At 38.1% G+C, this 22,908-nt stretch overlaps 1 protein-coding gene across 1 annotated transcript; it reads left to right on the top strand.

Annotated features, from left to right (window-relative positions):
• The first annotated feature begins 674 nt into the window (after nt 1–674).
• Nucleotides 675–15,747, top strand: LOC129277950 (adenylate kinase 8-like). The gene is made up of 10 exons (XM_064110162.1): nt 675–823; nt 2,074–2,158; nt 3,082–3,245; nt 4,316–4,466; nt 5,058–5,129; nt 6,287–6,490; nt 8,855–8,986; nt 11,419–11,508; nt 13,874–14,015; nt 14,504–15,747. Exons 1-10 carry the CDS (start codon nt 740–742, stop codon nt 14,829–14,831), a joined length of 1,452 nt encoding a protein of 483 aa, XP_063966232.1. The 5' UTR covers nt 675–739; the 3' UTR covers nt 14,832–15,747.
• The last annotated feature ends 7,161 nt before the right edge of the window (nt 15,748–22,908 follow it).

The raw sequence follows: 22,908 nt of genomic DNA on the forward strand, positions 1-22,908 counted from the left end.
TATATGACTATCCTCCCCAAAACCAACATTAAGTTGTTATCCAGGGTTTTCTGTAATTAGCCAAAATAGTCATATAGGTAGTCTCCAAACATCTGAGATTTGGAAAGTTGCTTTATCTGAAAGAGTGGAACTTTTTTCCATTCTGTCAAAATTTATTGCATGAAAAGATGGTAAGAAAGCCGGGTAGGAGGCTGGGACCAAGAGGGTAAAGAGTAAGTTTGGTAAAGGAGAAAATTATTAAGGAGGAAGAGAGTAGAGAGAGAGAGAAAGAAAGAGAGGAGGGGTCACAGCATAGAAAGAATGAAGAAGTTTGAGACTACAAATTCATCCAGGAAGATGAGAGAATGAATTCTATATAGCTAAAAAAAGAATAAAAATTATGAGATACACATGCCAATTGGAAATACAAATTCATGCGATATACATCTCAAAATAAGTGTGCCGAGTTATGAAGATAAAAATGTGAAAAAGATGTAAAATCTTGAATGATGATTAGGAGTATGATTTGGATAATTGAAAAGAAAAAAAATCTTGGTTATCAAAAATGTCTAGATTGAGATTTCATGGAAAATTTAGCTCCCATCAGGTGTTGTAGGCTCTATGGAGTCTCTTTTTAGTAGGATCGAGTTATGTGACTGCACTTTACTAGTATTATTATTTGCAATTTGCGTTGTTGACCATACTGTAAGGAATTTACATAGCAACATAACACAACAACCAGATCGGTGCGGAAAAGAAAATGGATCAAACCAAGAAACCACTAAGAATTCCACCTCAGTTTGGTACATACGCTGAGAGACATGGGATATTTGAGATGTATAAGGTAAGAAATAACTAAAACCATTCCTGTCAACTTTTCATATGTTTTGTAGAGGATTTTTGGTCGGCTACCGCTATACTGCGATACCGTTTGTTACAAGCGTTGCAATGACAGTCCCATACCATAGATCTCGTGTAGGCTAAGCGCGGGGTCGGGACAACTCGGACCACGGGACATCTGGGACCGCGGGCCGAGTTGACCCACCCATTACGATATTTTTTTTACACAGACGGCTCGCTATCGTGCAGCCACCATTAGGGGGTGAACAATGCAAAATCCCCCGATGGGGCTCATCGATTTTTGTCTTTATTTCATAAAAATATATAAAAAGAACTAGGCCTAGGCCTAGGTACCAAAAATTAAAATAAAGATTATTAATAATTATTCCGTTTTGGCCTGAAATGCACCAAAACGGGGAAAAATGAACTTAAACTTGTTAAAGGGGAAAAAACAGTGACTTACTTCGGCTGTCGGGCAACTTCACTTCCCTGTTTTATCGGAATTCAGCGGAACAACCAACACAACAGAGACCGAAGCTTTTGGTCTAAAAAAGAATAAGATTAAGAAGCTTAATTTCTTACTTATCTGAGTTATCATCCTAATTTCACTCCAAATCCATCTTTCGGTTAGCCTCAAAACTGGTGATTTAGAGCCAACATCGAGTTCCTCACACGTATAAATAATTTGCTGCCGATTTCAAAATATCGCATGCGCAGGCGTGAGGGTCTGAGCTCGGATTTTTAACTAGTGGGTCGCGCGTGCTTCGACAGTAGCCAGACCCTCAAAAAATGGGTAAAAGGCCGCGTTCGTTCACTTGCTTTCAAAATTGCAATCAAAATATCGGATGGTGCATGCGCAAAATAGACTCTGCCAAGTTTGCGCATGCACCCTTGTTCTCTGTTAGGTCTCCCGGCCCTGTGTGGTGAAATAAGATTGGCAAATGTTTGGTTTATTTTCACTTGTTCTTGGACTGTAGGACAAATGCTTGATTTTTTGACAATGTCAGTTTCCATTTAACCTACAACTATTCATCATATGAATTAGCTCTTAACTTAAGTAGGCCCTAAACCGAATTCTTATAATTATCTTTTATAAATTGAAAAAGAGAGATTGTTTGTGACAATTCAGAAGCAATTTTACCTCCCACCAAAAGAGGGCCGACACAAAAATATGCTCAAAATTAAATTTTTGAGTGCTCTGGTGAATAAAAAAATGAAATAAAATGATTTGTCTATATTTTGTTTATCCACCAGCGATTGATTGAAGGTCTGATTATCAGTAAACCACAGGATCCATTGGACTACCTTCTGGAGCAACTCAAAAAAGAAAATGATGACAGTAAGCATTTATATGTACTTTTCAAATTTTTTGTTGACATTGTTTGAAACTTAGCATGAAATGGTGATGATCTAATTGATGTTGCCAAGTGCTACAGTCACACCAAAGAAACTGACTCCAAACTGAATGATTAGTATGCCATTGGTAATAATGTAATCACTTATGCCAGTCTCATTGGAGTTGGTTTCACCAGTGTACTCGTAGCACTAGCCACTTTCAGCATATTTATTATCATCAGTGTTTGATGTCACTTTTGTTCTGGCACTTTTGCCATGTAGGGTCATTTTTTTTAATTGAAATATTATTGTTATTGATTTCATTATTATATACTTTGATTTGTTCCTAGTCTTTGTCATAATTAGGTCACTTCTGTGGCCAGTTTAAATTATCCATTGGTCTAATGTAGACATTATTTTCTCAAAATTTCAAAAATTGCTAAATTTTCTTATTTATTGCCCTGATTTTATTACAGCTTTCACCTTTCTGATTCACCAATTTTTGATTTCTTGTAAAGAATATAAAAAAATTTCCACTTTGTTTGGATATTTAAAAATTTAGTTAAAATCCTATCTTACACAAAAGTATTTTAATCCTTTGCTTTGTATGCATATAATGATAACTCCAACCAGTGCATGTACGTAAATACACCAGACGGTGGCCAGTACTTACTCCAAAGAAGAACTCTTTTTGACAATGATCTATGGTGGGTCAGTCTTTGAAATGCCTATATTTTTTTCACATGTATGTTATGTAAAATGCAGCTTTCCTCATTTGGACAGTAAATAAACTGCACAAATCAATGAGCCATGTAAACCTCAACTACTAGTATGTATGATGCAACGTACTGTACTTTTTGTTGTCGGTACTTGATTTGAAGGTAGTGCATTGATACAAAAATAATTTCACTTTCTACAATTTTCCAGCTCCAGCCATTGTTATTCATGGCCCACCGGCATCAGGCAAAACAACCATTGCTCGCTTGGTTTCCAACCAGCTGAAGGCAGCCTATATCAGTAAGGAGACTCTCTTAGCCGACGATGTGTCGACCGTCGCAGCCAAAGCAAGGAGCTGTCAGTCAAGTGGAGAGGTAAATTTGGGAATCTGGTATAATCTAAATGGGATGGGGGGGGGGTGATATTGGCATAATAAGCTATAGGAGGTTGGGGTAGGGTTGTTGGGTTTGATTGTTTCATGTGCTAGGAGATAAAGATGCCAGTGATACAATTGTTGACTTCAAGTTCAGTGATGGTGCTGGTGTTAATGTTGTAAGCACAATATAATCTACCTTCCTTGGCTCCAACACCTAATTAAAGTTTACAAAAATAGTCTGTATCAATGGCCAAACACCAAGTAACACTTGTTTCAAGACCAGTCTTATTTTAACGTTGGTACTGTGCTGATGTATACACCAATATCACAAGGCCAAAACTGAACTTGAAATCACGCAATAATTATAGAACAGCACCCAAACCTGTAGACATATGAACAGAATGAAAGGGCTGAGTATTTATGTTAGCCGGTACACGTATCTCGTTAGAAATGATCAATAAAAAATGGAGCAAAAAAATGGACATTGTTACATCTATATGACTTGTGTGACCTCTTAGCTCAGGAAGAGATAACCCATGATTTAAACGAATCCTAGGGCCTTGTAATGCCCTTTATTTATTGTTGATGTTTCTCTTGTTGGCCTTTGACTTTTGTGTGCCCTGTACATTTTGCCCATTTGTGCTGTTTCACTATATTGAAATATGCCCTACAGAAAAGTGGTCTTGCCATACGGACCCGGTATCCATTTTGAGTGTCCACCCTGCGAGTCATTCTCCTCAATATTGATCTGTCATAGGCTCATTTTTCAGAATCTCTTGGTCTGAGTTCACAAAGGTGGTTTCAACTGTACCATGGCAAAACTATGGACTAAGCAGAAAGTCTGAATTTAGCGCCCTTTGCCAAAAAAGTATGCATTTATAATTGGACTTTTCTTAGTGTAGACAATTAAGTAGGCAAAAACATGTTTTTAAAAATCTGCATAGTCCATGGTTTTGTACCATATGATAAATTTGAATCTATCGTGAATTCCAGCCTTTAAGTTTGGACCCGCATCGCTCTAAACTTAGTCATTCACTGTTGGTTTATATTTGTGCTTACTCTTTTCAGCCAATCCCAACAGAGCTATGGGTTGAGTTGATCAGGAATCGAGTGAAGCTGTTTGATTGCATCAGGAAGGGATGGGTCTTAGATGGATTCCCAGACACCAGAGAACAAGCTCTGGCATTGCAGGAGATTGGTATCAATCCTAAACATTTTGGTAAGTAGCAGACCGAGTAGCAATAGTAATGATTTATATTATGATGGTTATAGAGCACACTCATCGTCCCAAAACACTCATGGTGCCAGTTCAGCAATAGTTCTTTTGTACATTAACAAGGTGCAAAGTATGAATATGTAAAAATCTAAAAATTTACCTTTAATCACACAATTTTAATTTTACAAAAATTTGTTGGTATATACAATATAAAATTTGAATTCCTAGCTACATCCTGGTAGGGCTTGGTGCCCTCTTACTTAATGCTCCATCAGCCAATGCAATTACAACACAATTTCCATAAAACAAAAAAGAATTAAACTCATTAGAAATATGGAGAAAAAAAAACAATTAGATTATTATATAATATTTTTTTGCAACACATAGAGATTTAAATGCATAGTACACAATTATGATGAATATTAGATAGTGGAAGGATGTTGAGTTGAAGAGTAGTTGTTGGTGTAACATTATAGGAGTGAAGCAGCGGTAAGTGAACTTAAGTTTTAATACAATTTCTACCGAAGCTTTAGTATTCTAATAATAATTCTGATAATGTGTGTTTATATTTATCTTTTGACCTTTGACATTCAGTTGTTCTGGAAGCCCCTGACACAGTTCTTATCGAGAGACAGATGGGCAAGAGGATTGATCCAGAGACGGGCGGTAAGTATACTTTTCTTAAAAGGTCAAGTCAACCCCAAAATATAGTTGATTTGAATAAAAGGAGACAAATCAAACAAGTCTAACACTGAAAATTATATTGAAATTGGATGTAAAATAAGAAAGTTTCGACAAAGTAAGTTAAAATTGGGCCTTCTTAAAATGAAAATCTAATTTTGTGAAAGCTAGATTTTGACTTAATATTCAACAAATAATATCACCATTTCAAATTTTCACCTTACTTTCTTTTTCTCCCTATTTATTTCTTTTTTTCCTGTGAAAGAGCTCCCTCCACAATCTATACACCATTGGATTAGATTTAATGGTTTGTAGAGGAACTAGTTGTAGATAAACAAGGATTAGACCTCATGGAATCAGACGGACGAAATTGAAAGTAGACAAAATGGACCATGTAGACCAAGTGGTAATTTACAGTTAAGGCTAGTAGTTTATATACACCCAGGAAATTCAAAGAAAAGTTTACACTTGCCAAACATCATAAAATTTACTGTATCTTAAAAGATTTGATATCAAACAAATGAGTATGTCATGCCATTTATCACATTGCTTTGTCATCAGGAGCTGAAAAGTATTTAGGTGTAATTTTTTACCCCAAAATTGTCATATTTTAGACAAATTGAAAATAAAAACTTGACAGAAACATTTCACTTTTGTGCTAGTTACTTCTCAACACAAACATTTCAGATTACACTTTTTTGTTCAGTGGTGACATATGATAGAAAATGTAATATAAATCATAGATTTGACATATGTTTATTGCTATGAAACGATGTTTGAAAATATAATATCAAACAATAGAATACATTTGGCATGAATATTACTTTTTTCTTCAAAAAAATTCCACCTGAATTATACTTAAATCCCAGCGGCATCCCAATCATGTGAAAGAGCTTAATATGCTCTTCCACTTGATACCAAATTTGTCATGGTAGTATTTATATTTCTGAAGATATAGTAAATTTTACGATGTTTGGCAAGCAAATAAATTTCACTTATTTCCACTGGTGTATATAATCTTTTGGCCTCAAGTGTAGCTTTCCACCTTACCAATGGAATTATATTCCATGTGGCAATTCCTTACATTTCTCAAGATATATCTTGACCAGTATTTCATACACCATTTGTTTTCCTTCCTCCAGATGTATACCACACCACCTTTGATTACCCTGGTAACAGCGATGTTGAGAAGAGATTGGTAGAACCGCCTGAAGGATGTGGGGAGGAAGCCATGGTCGATAGACTGGTCCTCTATCACCGTTTCATCCCGGGCCTCAAGGTTGGTTATGAGATGTACACCAAGTCTATCAATGCGGATCAACCAAAGGCTGATGTTTACTCACAAGGTATGTACTGTTGCAAAGTTTGAAACAATAAACATGTATTTAGTTATTAAAAGGTCAATTTTATGCCTCCATACACTGAAGATGGTTATGAGAGTCATTATCTCTTTGGGCTACCCGTCCTTTCGTTTGTTCCCTTTGTGTTCTTGCGATAACTAAAGATAGATAGATCAGTTTTTCACTTAGTCCAAGTAATCAAGTATGCATGTAGAAATGTTGATTATCTGCTTAGCTTTGTGGGTATAAGGTCAAAAGTCACAGAGGTCATATACCCTGAAGTACCGTTTGACGTGTGAGCTTCGAACTTGCTTCATGTATGCATATGTGAGTGCGGATAGTCTGATTGGATTTTGGGGTCACAAGATCAAAGTTCGCAGAGGTCCTTTTTGAAACTTTAAGAGATTGTGTGTATGATATATTTTGGGTCTAGCAATGGTGAGGAATACATTTTTATGTGATGATAAGACATATCTTACATATTCAATAACATATTAATTCATAATCAATAATCAATCAATATTTCTACAGGAAGTATAACAGGAAACTATATGTTTACCAACTCCAACTTTAGAAAGTATTACTCATTCATCTTCCAGCTCAACTTCTGATGTACATCCATTTTATGGGTTTCTTATTCACTACATTCCTGCTTCTCACTAAAAGGTCCACTCCCCCCAATTCAATGTACAGATTGTTTTGGTCAAGCGTCCAAGGTTGACCAACACCTGTTTGGCTGTAGAGAGTCTTGACCAGACCATGATAACAGGAGTTCGCTTCTGAATCCAAATCGGATTGCAGATTGGAGTTAGATTATAGTTTTAGATTGGCTCTAGCATGCAGATGTGGGTATGCGGAATACCAACGCCAACTCGTTTCCCGCCAAAACCGCCGACCCATGCACAGAGTGCCACCTACGACGTCAGCCCGCCGTGACCGCCGGCCCAGCGCTTTCCCCCACGTCCGCACGCACGCCACAAGCACCGCCGCACGCCGAGCGAACACTCACTCCTGAAAACGGACAGTCAACCTGTCCGAAACGTCGAGTCTCTCTACTCGCCGACTCAAGCCAGCATCTCCTCATCAGCTCTACTACTCAAGCTGTTCTCAACTCATCAAACTTTCCTGGTTTACAGTCCTTTTCAGAACTACTTTCAAGAAAGAATACTCTACTCTCAAATCTCCACTTTCTCGCCTATCCATTTCTTCTCTTCTATCCACTGTTTCTATAACACTCCACATGGTGTACCGTAAACCACATCAGCGATTGTACATGCCACCATGCAAACCTTCAAACAACATCTATATATAAACTGTACATCCTGCATTGATTTGTCTCATTTAAGACTGGTTGAAAGCAAAAGTGCAATAGATCCAACAACAACATAACAAAATTTTGACTGTGGAGTCAAGAAACCATCTAGTTTATGGTTGATATCTATAGTGTTTGACTATTATCAACTTCAAAGCTGGTCATATATACCTATAATCATTCTGACAGTTCGGTTAAATTTGGGGTTTATTAGTGTAATGGTCTACATCATGGAGATTATCATCATAAAGTATTAGTGGTAAATGTAGTAGTATTAGTAGTAGTAGTAGTAGTAGCAACAGCAGTAGTAGAGGTAGAAGTAGTAGTAGTAGTAGTAGCAGTAGCAGCAGCAGCAGCAGCAGCAGCAGCAGCAGCAGCAGCAGCAGCAGCAGCAGTAGCAGTAGTAGTAGTAGTAGTAGTAGGAGGAGTAGGAGGAGTAGTAGTAGTAGTAGTAGCAGCAGTGGTAGTGGCAGTTGCATAGCTGTAAAGCAACGTTACTATCAAGTTTCAAATTTGATGAACTTTACTAGTTATATACATCATGAATACTTTTAGCAAATCTGTAAATTGTACACAATATCAAAGATACTACAAGGGGAAGATTGGGCAGTACATAGACCGCGTAATGAAACGCTCGGGAAAAGCGCCCAACAGCATTGAGTAAGTAACAACCTTTTTTTACCTTTGCGTATCACGAGATGGTTGTGTAACAAAACATATGAGAGAAATGGTGAAGGGTTGAAGGAATAGATGATTTTTACATTTTACAATTTTTTTTCTTCAATTTTAATTCCCATGCGCCACCCTTGAGCCCTGTCCAAACTCCCCTCTCTCATTTTCCCCATATGTTTTATATACAGTCGCCTGCTGATATGCGAAGGTTTACTTACTGTTGGGCGCCCTTCCCCATAAGCATTTTTCGGGCGTTTTGGAGCGTTTCAAAAAATCGTCGAAGTGTCCGATCTTCCCCTTGTAGTATCTTTGACAATATCAGCCTATTGTCTGTGAATTTCATTTTAATGTCGCACCATCATTTAATTTCTTCCTTGAATCTGCAGTGACAACATTCCTGAGTTCCAAGACGAGATCATTGGCACCTCATAATCCTCGTATTGTCCTTCTTGGACCCACTGGCAGTGGAAAGACGGTCCAGGCTGCTCTTCTAGCCAACAAGTATGGTATCATCAATGGTATGTATGATGCCATCATCAAAGTTTATTTGTTTTTTAGGGTAGAATTCAACTTTTATTTGCAAGGCTGGAATATTTACCTTAATTTTCGGCTTTCCACTGCATCCTTTATCTACATGTAGTCTGCAGTCACAGACCCTTGGTTTTTGCAATTTGCATGGTGCACAACGCAGAGTCTGAAATAGTGAAACTGTACAATGGCTGATATGACACAGACATTGAGTTTGGAGTCTAGTCTTCACTTTAGACATGGTATTATTGGTTAAAGTGTCAAATTTGAGTCTGTACTTGCAGACTAGCCTCTATCAAGGATGTGACCTGCAAAGACAGATCCTGGGCCCCGTCTTACAAAGAGTTACGATTGATCCGATCAATCACAACTATAGATGGCCAGCAACGTCAACATCTATTATGCATGTTTGTTCAAAATATTTTTTAGCTATCATGACGAAAAACCTCCATTTGATAACTCTATACCCCTATTTCCCTCCGCATCAATTCTCTTCTCCAAGTACAACAAACCCTTACTGCCCCAAGCAGTATCAAAACACCTGTGTCTTGACCTCGGTCCGAAGATAACAACAGCCCGGCATATACAGTCACAGTAGGGGGCCACACAAAATGGATATATGGCAGTGCATAGAGCATAATAGCTCTATGCATAGAGCTCTATGGGCAATGTGTGAGCGCGGTAGCATCCCTGCAAACCATGTCGTCATTTTATCCCCCTACTTTCCTAATTTCGAGGTCGATTTTCTTCGTTCGAAATCGAAAATGGGCTAACATTGGATTTCTGAATACAATATGCCTTTGAAAACGTGATTAAATATCGAATACAATAATTTCATTCCGAAGGTCCTACTACAGGCAGAGAAGTCTTACGTAATAGCACAGCTGTTGTTTATCATTTCGTCCTTGGCTCAACGCTCATAATCTGGCCTGTGGAGGAGAAATTGAGACAGCGGGATTACCTGGCCAATCAGGGTTGATCGGCGCTTGGAAATGATTTTTTCAAATTCCAAACAGAAAAAGGGGTATAGAACCGCAGTTTGCAATCTGAACTGCGGTCTTTCTCCAAACGGGGGTTTGACGTAATGGATGTATATTCATGCATTCAATGTTTTCTTGAAAAGGTCACTGCACTTCTCTTTGCATGCAAAGGACATTGTGCAAATTTTTCGTAGAAAAAATTGTGACACTAATGGATTTCCATACAGTTACGATTGATTGGATCAATCATAACTCTTTGTAAGACGGGGCCCAGGTAACATCGTTGGTAAATGCTGCAGTGGAAAGTTGAGCATAGAGGTGAATTTTTCAGTGTGTTAAGAACAGAGTCTTATGAAAAATAGGCTTGCCCATTTGGTCTATTGTCAGTGTGGTCTAATTGCTGTTTGGTCGATACCCGCTTGGTGTAATTCTTAGTCTTATGTCAAGGTGGTCTAATTTTCACGTCATATGCTCACAAATTTTTTACTTTGTCAAATAAAATTTTGTTCATAAAAATTTATCATACCATATAGACCAAGTGGATATAAGACGAAATGGATTTTGCTTAACAGGAAATTAGACAAATAGTATATGGTCTTATAGCAATTAGACCAAATTGTAGGCAAACTGATTGTAGAAAAAGTAGGATAATTTCTTTAAGTTAAACACAATATGGCTTGTGTAGAGGTACTAATGGATATTTCATTAATGATATGTTTTAATCAAAATATAGAGTACTTGAATGAATTTCCAGTTATGTCAGATCTTCTACTTGAACAGGACACTTTCCATCACTGCAATCCAGCGTTGATAAGACTGAGATCTATGTTTGGAGTCATAGCAATATTCTCACACTCTAGAATATAGTTGATTGATTTTAATTTCATTTTCACATTGTATTTTTGATACGGTCTCTTTTTTTCAGTTGACATAAATGTGTTGTCAGGATGGTGTTTGAGTACTGTGTTTGCACAGCTGACTGCATTGTGCTTGCCTTGCAGGACATGAACGTTTATCTTTGATACTTCTGCTATGAATAATGCTTAGTCGATGTTGGATATGTGATCATCTCTTATGTTGTTGATATACATACATTACCAGTATGAAAACAAAAGTAGGGCAAAGTATACACAGTTCATGGGCGTAGTAGATTGTGCTGTTCAAGTGGATGGAATTGAATTAATGATTTGTAATGGCAGTTCTAGTAGAGAAGAGAGGAGGAGGAGGAGGAGGAGGAGAAGAAGGGGGAGAAGAAGGAGGAGAAGAAAAAGGAGGTGGCGGAGGGGGGGGGGGAGAAGAAGAGGAAACAGAAGGAGAGGGAGAGAAAGAAAGAAAGAAAGATAAAAATAAAGGAGAAGATTAAAATGTTCATGTGATATCATATTTGTTGTGTGAGGAAATTTTGTAAATCATAAAACAACTTTTTTTTTCTCATGAAATAGTTTCTTCTGGACAGCTAGTGAAGGAAGCTCTTGCAAGTGAATCCAAGGTCGGTGAAGCCATCAAACCATATGTTGAGAGGAAAATGCTGGGTAAGATATCCCTTTATACAATTGTGAATTCAATACATTTACTTTTTAAGAATTAAGTGTATTAATGATTTGATCCATTTAACTACAAACTTATACATTTATTTTGATATAATTATGTTGTTTGGTTTGCATATTTCCACGAAAGGTGGTAGGAAGATGCATTACGACTGTCCATTCTGTTTTTGTTCTCATGATAACTTAAGAACTATTTGACTGACAATTATCAAAATTGGTCCCTGTACAGAGTATGGTTCATATAATATTGGAGTGAAAATAATTTGATTAGATCTCAAGTCATAGGCCTGTATTCTGAAGTGGGGTTTAATTTAAACTCTGTTCTGAAGTTGTGACATAAAGCTCCAACAGTAGCGGTTCAGTGTTTCAGCTCATTTGACTCTCAAATCAATCTTAACTATCTGGGAGGGATAAATAAGATAGATGTCTTCACCATTAAAGAGTGAACCTAAGAAGCATACAATGTTAACAAAATTTGGACATGTTTGGCTTCCCATAATATCATAGTTAGGTCATATACCAGACTTCAGAATACAGGCCAAAGAGGTTATAAATAGGTATTCTTGCGATTACTGAAAACCTCTTCGTGAGAACAACTTCAAACTTGGTTTATGTTGACAAAGATCTCCGATATTAGATGAAATGGGTATAACCAAACTGGAAATAGGCAAAAGTCTTAAAGTGGGCTAAATGGAAGTTAACCAAATGATTAATAGATGAACTGGTTGTAGATGACGTAGGATTAGACCGTGTAGGATTGGACCAAATGGAAAGTAGCAAAGTTGGTGTAGACCAAGTGGCATTTTACCACCAGGATATAATGGCCCGTATTCTGAAGTCTGTTTCAACTTAGGCCATGGTCTAACTATGGGAAGCCAAAAATAATTATAATTTTATTAAGATTGCACACTTCTATCATTTATTGTTTGCTTTTCTGAAGGTTTAATGGTGAATAAAACTTTTATTCATCATTTCTAAACAGTTATGTTGAAGTGAGCAACAAATAAGCTGTCAAACTGAATCTTACATCTTGAAGATTTCTATCACAATTGGCTATCCATAGTTAAACAACAACTTTATACCAGAGTTTGAACTAAACCCGAGTTCAGAATACCAGCCATAGGATTTACCGGTAGCCTAACTGGAATTTATACAAGATAGCAATGAAAACAAATGTTTAGTAGACCATCTGGTTGTAGATGAAGTAAGATATGACCAAGTGGGATAAGACCAAATGGAGAGTAGACAAACTGGGTGTAGATCAAGTGGCAATTTAACCTGCATACAACCAAATCCACAAGACCATTAACCCTGAAACATTAATCATGCCGTTGAAAGTCTCTCCATTCTATAAAAGATTAATTAGTTTATTGATGGCAATTGTACACAGTGGCATTTGTACACCAGGTGTGAGTCACCCAATCAGTTTACCATTAAAGCGTCGTAATCTATTTGTTTTAGGCCAATACTTCACCCAATTAATTGCCAATGAACTTTGTAAAATAAGCAGTGAGGGAGGTTATTGCCGTCATAAAATTCTTCAGAGGAAGTACCTCTGATAATAATCTTAGATCTTGGTTTTGATTGGGAGAGCTACATTGGTATGCTCTACTACATCACTGCTGAAATAAACATAGGGTTAGTTTTTATTGTTTTTTTATTAATATTATTATTAGCTGTAGTATTTCTTTTTTTCATTTCAGGAGATTTCAGGACATTTAAATCAATAGCAAATCCAAGTTTTTTTGTCTTTAAATCGTCATTGAACATTTAAAATGTTTTCTTCAGAAAAGATGAAAAAGCACTAGTGATGCCTACTTCATAGTGTGTCTAATAATTACTATCACAATAATTGAAAATGATTTGATGGTATAAATTTGACAATAATTATACTTGGTAAATCATTCCTGCCTAGCAGATTACAAACAATGAAAGATTGAGGCATGTCAGAAACGAGTTTAGCCAGAACACTAGAGTAAATCAAATCCAATCTCATTTCAAGATTACTTTAATGAATACAAATGAGATACCCTTCCTTACAACAGCTCATTGTATCCTCAGCAAATCTTAACCTGTTTTGCTGTGCAACTTGGATTTGACATTGACATTTCAAACTCTTCTTGCTTATCTAAATGTTAGCATTTCATGTCATATAAGGTATCAAAATAGAGAAGAAAATTTGAATTTGATGATGATGTAAATGAATCATTTGGTACTGTTTGAAAAAACAAAGTGGGAATGTAAGTTTTATTTTTGTCTGGGACGTATTGCATTTCAGACATGATGGGCTCTCATACATCTTACATTCAAGAATTTAAGTTTATTTGTAATAATATTCTCTCATGCACAGTCCCGGATAATCTCATCTTGAAACTTCTTGACGAGAGGTTGAGTCAAGTGGACTGTTCCACTCGAGGATGGGTGTTGAGAGGGTTCCCGAGGACGAGGGAGCAAGCCGAGAATCTCACTGCGGCAGGTCACGAACCCAACAGGTATAAAAAAAAATCAGAAATTTGTATTGACTTGTGAATTATAAAATACTGCCATTGTTATGTCATTTTATTTTGTAATGATTTTGAATCGAGCAAGAGTTATCTGATGAAAATCAGTTGTAATCGCTCTCTTCAATCAAGTTCCTTTGGGGTCCCAATGTATGTTTCATTCTCTTCTATATTAACAAAAAGTATGTGTATGCGTGTAATCATTATGCCCCACATACATTTCTACCTGATTTATTTCATTTCTATTTTGTTTGCTGATCGATGAAGTACACTTTATAATCAGTGCTGGATCTATTAAATATTTGCTAGAGGGAGGAGCTGAAGTGCCATTCTAGTGATTTTGTTTCTTAAATATTTTTTTCAAATCCATCTATATATAAGTATACCTGATTAATCCATTTATGTAATCATTTCAATTCATAATTCTAGGTTCCACCTTTCTGACACAATTTCCCCTATTTTTCCCTTTTAAAAATCAGGGTGTTCTTTTTGGATGTGCCCAACGATTCTGTCTACGAGCGTCTCACCTTGCGATCTTTGGACGCCGTTAGTGGCAACCGTTACCACGCCCTCTACAATCCCGCCCCGACCTCCGACATCAAGGAACGCACTGCCCAGCATCCTGTGGACTTTGAGGAGAAGATCCGGGAGCGTCTGGCGGCGTATTATGCGTACTCGGAAGAGATCGGTGACTTCTACGAGGATGCGCAGCACATCATCGCCGACCAGGATCCACACACGGTGTTTGAGAGTGTGGAGAGTATGTTGGTCAACCCACTCCCACGGACTCTCCCTACCCAGGACTAGATGGTCACCACACACGGTGTTTGAGAGTGTGGAGAGTATGTTGGTCAACCCACTCCCACGGACTCTCCCTACCCAGGACTAGATGGTCAGTGAGACTGTCAACCCACTCCCACGGACTCTCCCTACCCAGGACTAGATGGTCAGTGAGACTGCAAAAGGAACTTTTTGCTGGATCAAACTAAAAAAGGAATCCAGAAACAATGTTCGTCATTGTCCCATATGATTTCAATGGCAGTCTAGAGGATTGCTTACGCTCTTATTTCTGATATTTTTCCAAAATACTGTCAGAAAATTTTTCTCTTGTCCATAGATTAATGATTTGGAAATGTAATAGTGAGTATGTAAAGTGTAAAACACAATGTGAATTACATTTTCTCACCGCACACTGTGTGAACACTCACACTGTCCACAGTGTGTAGGTATCTTTTAAACTGTTAAGTTTGAGCTTTTTAACAGTATAATCACATTTCCCATAGTCCACAAAGTGAACATACTGTCACAGTGTGATTTATCTTCACACTGTGGGACACTGTATTCTTCCCACATCCCACCCCGGGGGGGGGCCAGTAAAATATATTGCTGTACACACGTGTGACCAAGGAATTTCCAAACACCCCCTAAACGAGTTTTTCTCTGTGTGCAAAATAACCCCCTAAACAAGTTTTTCGCGGGCTTTATTTACACATTTTGGCCCCTAAACAAAATGTCGCCAAAATATGACCTCGGGGGAAAAAGCTTGGGAAAAAAAACATACCCTAAACACGTTTGGCTAGTCTTAAAAGAAAGCTTGGGGGAAAAAATACCCTAAATACGTTTGACCCCGCGATTGACCATTGACCAGTCTTTCAAGACCACCCTTTTTATTGAAAATCAGTGTTTTTCATACCCTTAACGAGTCCACGCGCGGACCGCGTCCAAAACTGAAAAAAAACACCCCTTTAAACATATTTTTTTTGGTCACGCGTGTGTACAGCAATATATTTGACTGGCCCCCCCCCCCCGGATCCCCACCCCCCACATACACACCCACCCACACAAACACATCAATAAAACCTTGGTCACATCCTGGGTGGTTTTTAGTGTAAGGATCGAGAAGGGATGACTGTAGCGAAATAAAAACACAGCAGAAATGTTAGTTAGTATACAGTAGTATGCAAAGTGAACAGGTGTCAGAAAAGTCAATTTGTTTTACAATAACACACACACTTTATTTGCAGGCTGTTGTCGATGATTTGCATTCCATTTGTGTTTCTATAAATATTATAATTATTAATGTAAATATAATGAATATATTCTCTTCATGTCCATCTGTTCAACTATTTCTGTACATATTTTGCTTGCAATGTATTAAGAATTTAAATAAAACCACAGATATCTAATATTATTGTACATTGTATACAAGACAAAAGTCTATGCTCTGTTTGGTACGATTGTTTACTGTTCAATAAAGTAAGACTTTAAATTTAAATAAGCAGAGGAAAGTCATTATTGGTCATGTTTTACAATTATGTTTAAGGGGTCAAATAGGTAGAGATCAAGTTAATTTGACTAGAATGAGTCAGCAAGCATAATATCACTGATTTGCTTAGCAAATCATTGAAATTATCTTTGGAAACATGAAAAACTAGAGATGCTCGGCGGTCGTGCGTTAGAGCACATGTATCCCCCGAACCCACCGCGTCATCCGTCATTGCGATATATAGAGCTCACACAGAAATTTGACAAATAAATACAATTATCATGGCGACAATGACCCTGCCCACATTTTACCTGTGGGTACCAAATTTGATGACAATAATATGACGTAGCAGCGTGACTCTGATAAACCGAAAGTATTGTCCAGTATCACCTGTTGGAAATACAATTATAGAGTAATCTGGATATATTTTGTAAACCTAATCCTAAGACCCCCACCAAAAATGATAGGCATCTATTCTTCGCTTCACCTTCTAATATTGCTTCTGTGTGCCAACTGTTATGACAAACTGGAAAAAAGCAGAAGTTTTTACCAAATTTTCCACAAAAATATGGTTACCATGGCAACTATGTCTCCACCCACTCCAAAATCATTAGGCGGCTTTGCTTTACCATAATGGACCTTCATGATAAATTTGAAGATAATTGGAGAAGAAATGCAGAGCACTCACAAGGAAATCTCTGCTATTTCCACAAAAACTCTTGTTACCATGGCAACGATGTCTCCACCCACACCAAAATCAATAGGCGGCTTTGCTTAATGCACCTTCATGCCACATTTGAAGATGATCGCAGAAGAAATGCAGCTGGTAGAGCGCTCACAAGGACATCTCTGCTATTTCTACAAAAACTTGTTACCATGGCAACAATGTCTCCACCCACACCAAAATCAATAGGCGGCTTCGCTTTACCATAATAGACCTTCATGCCACATTTGAAGATGATCGGAGAAGAAATGCAGCTGGTAGAATGCTAACAAGGACATCTCTGCTATTCCACAAAAACTCTTGTTACCATGGCAATGATGTCTCCACCCACACCAAAATCAATAGACGGCTTTGCTTAAAGGAGAATGAAACTCTTGGAGCAAGTTAGCTTTTGTGAAAGCAGAAAAATCAAAGAATAAGATTAACAAAAGTTTGAGTAAAATAGGACTAGCAATAGAAGAGTTATGAGCATTTGAATGTCGAGATCACTAATGCTATGGAGATCCTCCCATTGGCAATGCGACCAAGATCTATGATGTCACAAATGAACAACTCTCCCCTTTTGGACACTGAAAATATACCCCAAAACATCTCTTTTTGCTCATTCTAATCATATGACAAACGATTCATCAATGATATAATGTTGTGAAACCTCTGTACTTGTCCTCTCATAAAGAGAACACCTCACCTTGCGATAGACTCTATAAAAGTGAGAATATAAGTGAAATAAGTACTAAAGTAATGAGGGAGTTGTACGTGTGTGACATCACAGATCTTGGTCGCATTGCCAATGGGAGGATCTACATGGCATTAGTGATCTCAATATTCAAATGCTCATAACTTTCTTATTATTCATTCAATCTTCATCAAACTTTCAACAATGTTTCTTTGATTTTTCTCTTTGATATGGATTCAGCTAGTTTCATGGGTTTCATTCTCCTTTAATGGACCTTCATGCCACATTTGAAGATGATCGCAGAAGAAATGCAGCTAGCTGGTAGAGCGCTCACAAGGAGATTTCTGCTATTTCTACAAAAACTCGTTACCATGGCAACAATGTCTCCACCCACACCAAAATCAATAGGCGGCTTCGCTTTACCATAATGGACCTTCATGCTACATTTGAAGATGATCGGAGAAGTAATGCAGCTGGTAGAGCGCTCAGAAGGACATCTCTGGTATTAAAAAAAAAACATGGCAACGATGTCTCCGCCCTCACCAAAATCAATAGGCGGCTTCCCTTTACTATAATCAACCTTCATGCCACATTTGAAGATGATCGGAGAAGAAATGCAGCTGGTATAGCGCTCACATGGACATCTCTACTATTCCACAAAAACTCTTGTTACCATGGCAACAATGTCTCCGCACACCCAAAAATCAATAGGCGGCTTTGCTTCACCATAATGGACCTTCATGCCACATTCAAAGATGATGGGAGAAGAAATGCAGCTTGTAGAGTGCTCACAAGGACATCTCTGCTATTTCCACAAAAAACTCTTGTTCCCATAGCAACGATGTCTCCGCCCACACCAAAATCGAAAGGCAGCTTTGCTATACCATACTTGACCTTCATGCCAAATTTGAAGTTGATCGGAGAAGAAATGCAGCTGATAGAGCGCTCACAAGGAAATCTCTGCAGCGGCGCGATGAGGCCAAATCCATAGTATCCTCCGAACTCTGTTCGGGGGAAACAGTTACAAAGTTACTACAGTATATAGTCCAGCAGTAGATATGTGAAAAAGATGCTCGAATTTGGCAGAAAGTGTGAAATTTGGCATATAGGGGTATTTTGAGGCACTGATTTCAAATATTGCCGGCCCCCAGCAATTTGACAATTTGGTCGGCGGCAAAATGGCCGTCATCTTGAAATCCAAGATGGCCGCCATGATATATTATTGCAATCATTTTCTCAAGTTTTATATGAACTGCGGTATTGAAATTTGGCATATAGGCTTAATTTGGGGTGCTGATTTCAAAAATTGCCAGCCCCAAGTGATTTGACCATCGGGTCGGCCGCCATTTTGAAATCCAAGATGGCCGCCAAGAGAAATCTTTAATGTCATTTTCACAAGTTTTACATGACGTGTGACACTGAAATTTGGCATATAGGGGTATTTTGAGGCACTGATTTCAAATATTGCCGGCCCCCAGCAATTTGACAATTTGGTCGGCGGCAAAATGGCCGCCATTTTGAAATCCAAGATGGCCGGCCGCCATGAAAAATCATTAAATGTCATTTTCTTGAGTTTTACATGATAGGCGACACTGAAATTTGGCATGTAGGGGTATTTTGAGGCACTGATGTCAAATATTGCCGGCCTCCATCAATTTGACCTCCAGGTCAGCAGCAAAACAGCCGCCATCTTAAAATCCAAGATGGCCGCCATGAAAGATAATTTGCTCAAGTCTTCCGTATGGCCTGTAACACTTTAAATTTGAAAAAAAAACCTTGATCTTTGCATCCTTGATCAATGAAAAGAACATAGTAAATAGATGCTATTTTGAATTCCAATATGGTTACCAAGTTTGAATGATGTTCAACATTACAATGGTGAGTAAAACCCATTGCATTGGCACGTACTGAAAACAAATCCGAAACAACCACATCTTTGTCCGTTGCAAGGAATTTGGCATCCTTAATTGCTGATATAGATGTTACGTGAGTATGAAGCACCATAAATACACAAACCAGCTAGCTTCTTCTGCAGTTACACATTTGAAGTGGCTTTGGTTGAATAATAACCATCCGGAACAATCATTTTCTGTTGAGAGGCTTTAAATTATTTCTTTGAGTCTTATATGATCTGCATTATTGCACTTTGACAAATCGACGGAGTGTGGGGTGCTTATTTCAAATATTGCTGGCCCTCAGCGATCTGATCCCGAGTCAGAGGCAAAATGTCAGCCATCTTGAAATCCAAGATGGCTGCCATGAAAAAAGATCATTGAAAAAAAATCACTTTATCTATTAGTATCACGTAACGTATTATTTTAAAGTTTGGCATCTAGGGATATTAAAATTGCCCCCAGTAATCTGTCCAACAGATATGCTGCAAAATGGCCACCATCTTGAAATCTAGAGAGGATAGACTGTCATGAAAATTCATTGAAATCATTTTCTTGGTTTTAAACAATTTGAGGCACTACGTTTTAGAAATACAGGCAGGATTTTGGCACGCTGGTTTTAGAATATTGTTCCAATAATTGCAATATTTTATTACAAATCAACATGAAGAAAACTGTTCCAGACTTGAAGTACTGATGGTTAAATAGTGGTATGATTATGATGATGATGATGATGAAATGAAATTAATATTAGTGATGGATGATAATAATACATATTTTATTGTTCAAAATAGAATTCAGTAACAGAAATGCTCCGAAAATTAATTTTGCCCATACCCTGTAGATTGTGAGCCCGGCAGCAACTTAGCAGCGCCACATCGGATGTTGCTCTATCCTTTAAAAAGGGAGTTCACCCCAGAGAAAAGTTTGTTGTAAAAACAAAAGAAAATATGATATAAACAAGATATTGGTGGATCCATCAAAGATATTAAAATTTTAAGTTTTTGATTTGTGACGTCATATAGGCTACTGTACGAGCAGCTTTCCCATTATGTTGTGTGATATAAAATGCATAAATGGTTTATCATGGGTATTTTTTTTTCTTTCTGGAGCGGGTGCACTGTGAAATCATTTGTCTGTTGATATACTGAGGGTCCAATAAAAAAACATTTTCATTTTTTTGAGGAGGCTACATTTCATTGATTTTTGTACTATAAGAAACATGGGGGAACTGCTTGCATCTGACGTCACAAATGCACCAAATGAAATTCCAATAGCTTTTTAAATATTTGATGGAATTTCCTCAAACCTTCAATATTTTTTTCATTATTTATTCTGTTATTGTTTCAATAAACTTTTTGTCACGTTGAACTTCCCCTTTAATTCGTTGACCGCCAAACAGGTTAGAAGCAGCTCCCCTTTTCTAACATCTTTTGGTCTGATGCTGTCGGAGCTTGAACTCCAGATCTCCCGATTGTGAGGCGAACATGCTCCCATTGTCAGATTGTCGAACACACGATGGTTATCCAAAAATGCCAAATTTCAAAATAATACCTACATTATAATTATGATACTTGATTCCGTCGATTTGTCAAAGTGCAATAATGCAGATCATATAAGACTCAAAGAAATAATTTAAAGCCTCTCAACAGAAAATGATTGTTCCGGATGGTTATTATTCAACCAAAGCCACTTCAAATGTGTAACTGCAGAAGAAGCTAGCTGGTTTGTGTATTTATGGTGCTTCATATACTTACGTAACATCTATATCAGCAATTAAGGATGCCAAATTCCTTGCAACGGACAAAGATGTGGTTGTTTCGGATTTGTTTCCAGTGCCAATGCAATGGGTTTTACTCACCATTATAATGTTGAACATCATTCAAACTTGGTAACCATTTTGGAATTCAAAATAGCATCTATTTACTATGTTCTTTTCATTGATCAAGGATGCATATATCAAGTTTTTTTTCGAAATTTAAAGTGTTACAGGCCATATACGTAAGACTTGAGCAAATTATCTTTCATGGTGGCCATCTTGGATTTTAAAATGGCGGCCGTTTTGCTGCTGACCTGGAGGTCAAATTGCTGGGGGCCGGCAATATTTGAAATCAGCACCCCAAATTAAGCCTATATGCCAAATTTTAATACCGCAGTTCATATAAAACTTGAGAAAATGATTGCAATAATATATCATGGCGGCCAACTTAGATTTCAAGATGGCGGCCATTTTGCCGCCGGCCAAATGGTCAAATTGCTGGGGGCTGGCAATATTTGAAATCAGTGCCTCAAAATACCCTTAAATGCCAAATTTCAGTGTCACATGCCATGTTACACTCCCGGGGGGGGCACTCGACCAAAAAAGTGGTGGGGGTGTGCCGCGGGCGAGACAAAAAACGGGGGCCTTGGAGCGGGCTTATTGTAAAAAGGAGGGTCCTCGGAACGGGCTTCGGAACTACAAATGTTTGTGAAAACGGGGGTCCTTGGAACGGGTCGCCTGCGTGCGATCGAGTGCGTATGCATCCCTATGGAACGTGCATGCAGCTGGGCTACGGCATGACTGCCGGGCGCGCTAGCGCAGAGGCGATGGTTAGACAGCGAGCTGCGGCCGCTTTTCACCAAAATTGCGACTGGAACGGCGTAACGGAAAATATGCAAAGCCCTGGAGCGGATTTTTTTTTCTTCTTTTTTCTCGAGAAGAAGAAAATGCTATGCTTTGGAGCGGCTTTCTTTGTTCTTTTTCTCAATAACACAAAAATGCTATGCCTCGGAACGGAAATTTGAGTGTAAAAATGGGGGTCCCCTCCGCGGCACATACCCACTATGCATTATATACTGAGTGCCCCCCCCCCCCGGGGTTAAACTCAAGAAAATGACATTTAATGATTTTTCATGGCGGCCATCTTAGATTTCAAAATGGCGGCCGACCCGATGGTCAAATCACTTGGGGCCGGCAATATTTGAAATCAGCAACCCGAATTCAGCCTTTATGCCAAATTTCAATACCGCAGTTCATATAAAACTCGAAAAAATGATTGCAATAATATATCATGGCGGCCATCTTGGATTTCAAGATGGCGGCCATTTTGCCGCCGGCCAAATGGTCAAATTGCTGGGGGCTGGCAATATTTGAAATCAGTGCCTCAAAATACCCCTATATGCCAAATTTCAGTGTCACATGCCATGTAAAACTCAAGAAAATGACATTTAATGATTTTTCATGGCGGCCATCTTGGATTTCAAAATGGCGGCTGACCCGATGGTCTAATCGCTTGGGGCCGGCAATTTTTGAAATCAGCGCCCAAAAATACCACTGTATGCCAATT

Source organism: Lytechinus pictus, chromosome 15 (genome assembly GCF_037042905.1).
Source record: "Lytechinus pictus isolate F3 Inbred chromosome 15, Lp3.0, whole genome shotgun sequence".
Classification (NCBI taxonomy): domain Eukaryota; kingdom Metazoa; phylum Echinodermata; class Echinoidea; order Temnopleuroida; family Toxopneustidae; genus Lytechinus; species Lytechinus pictus.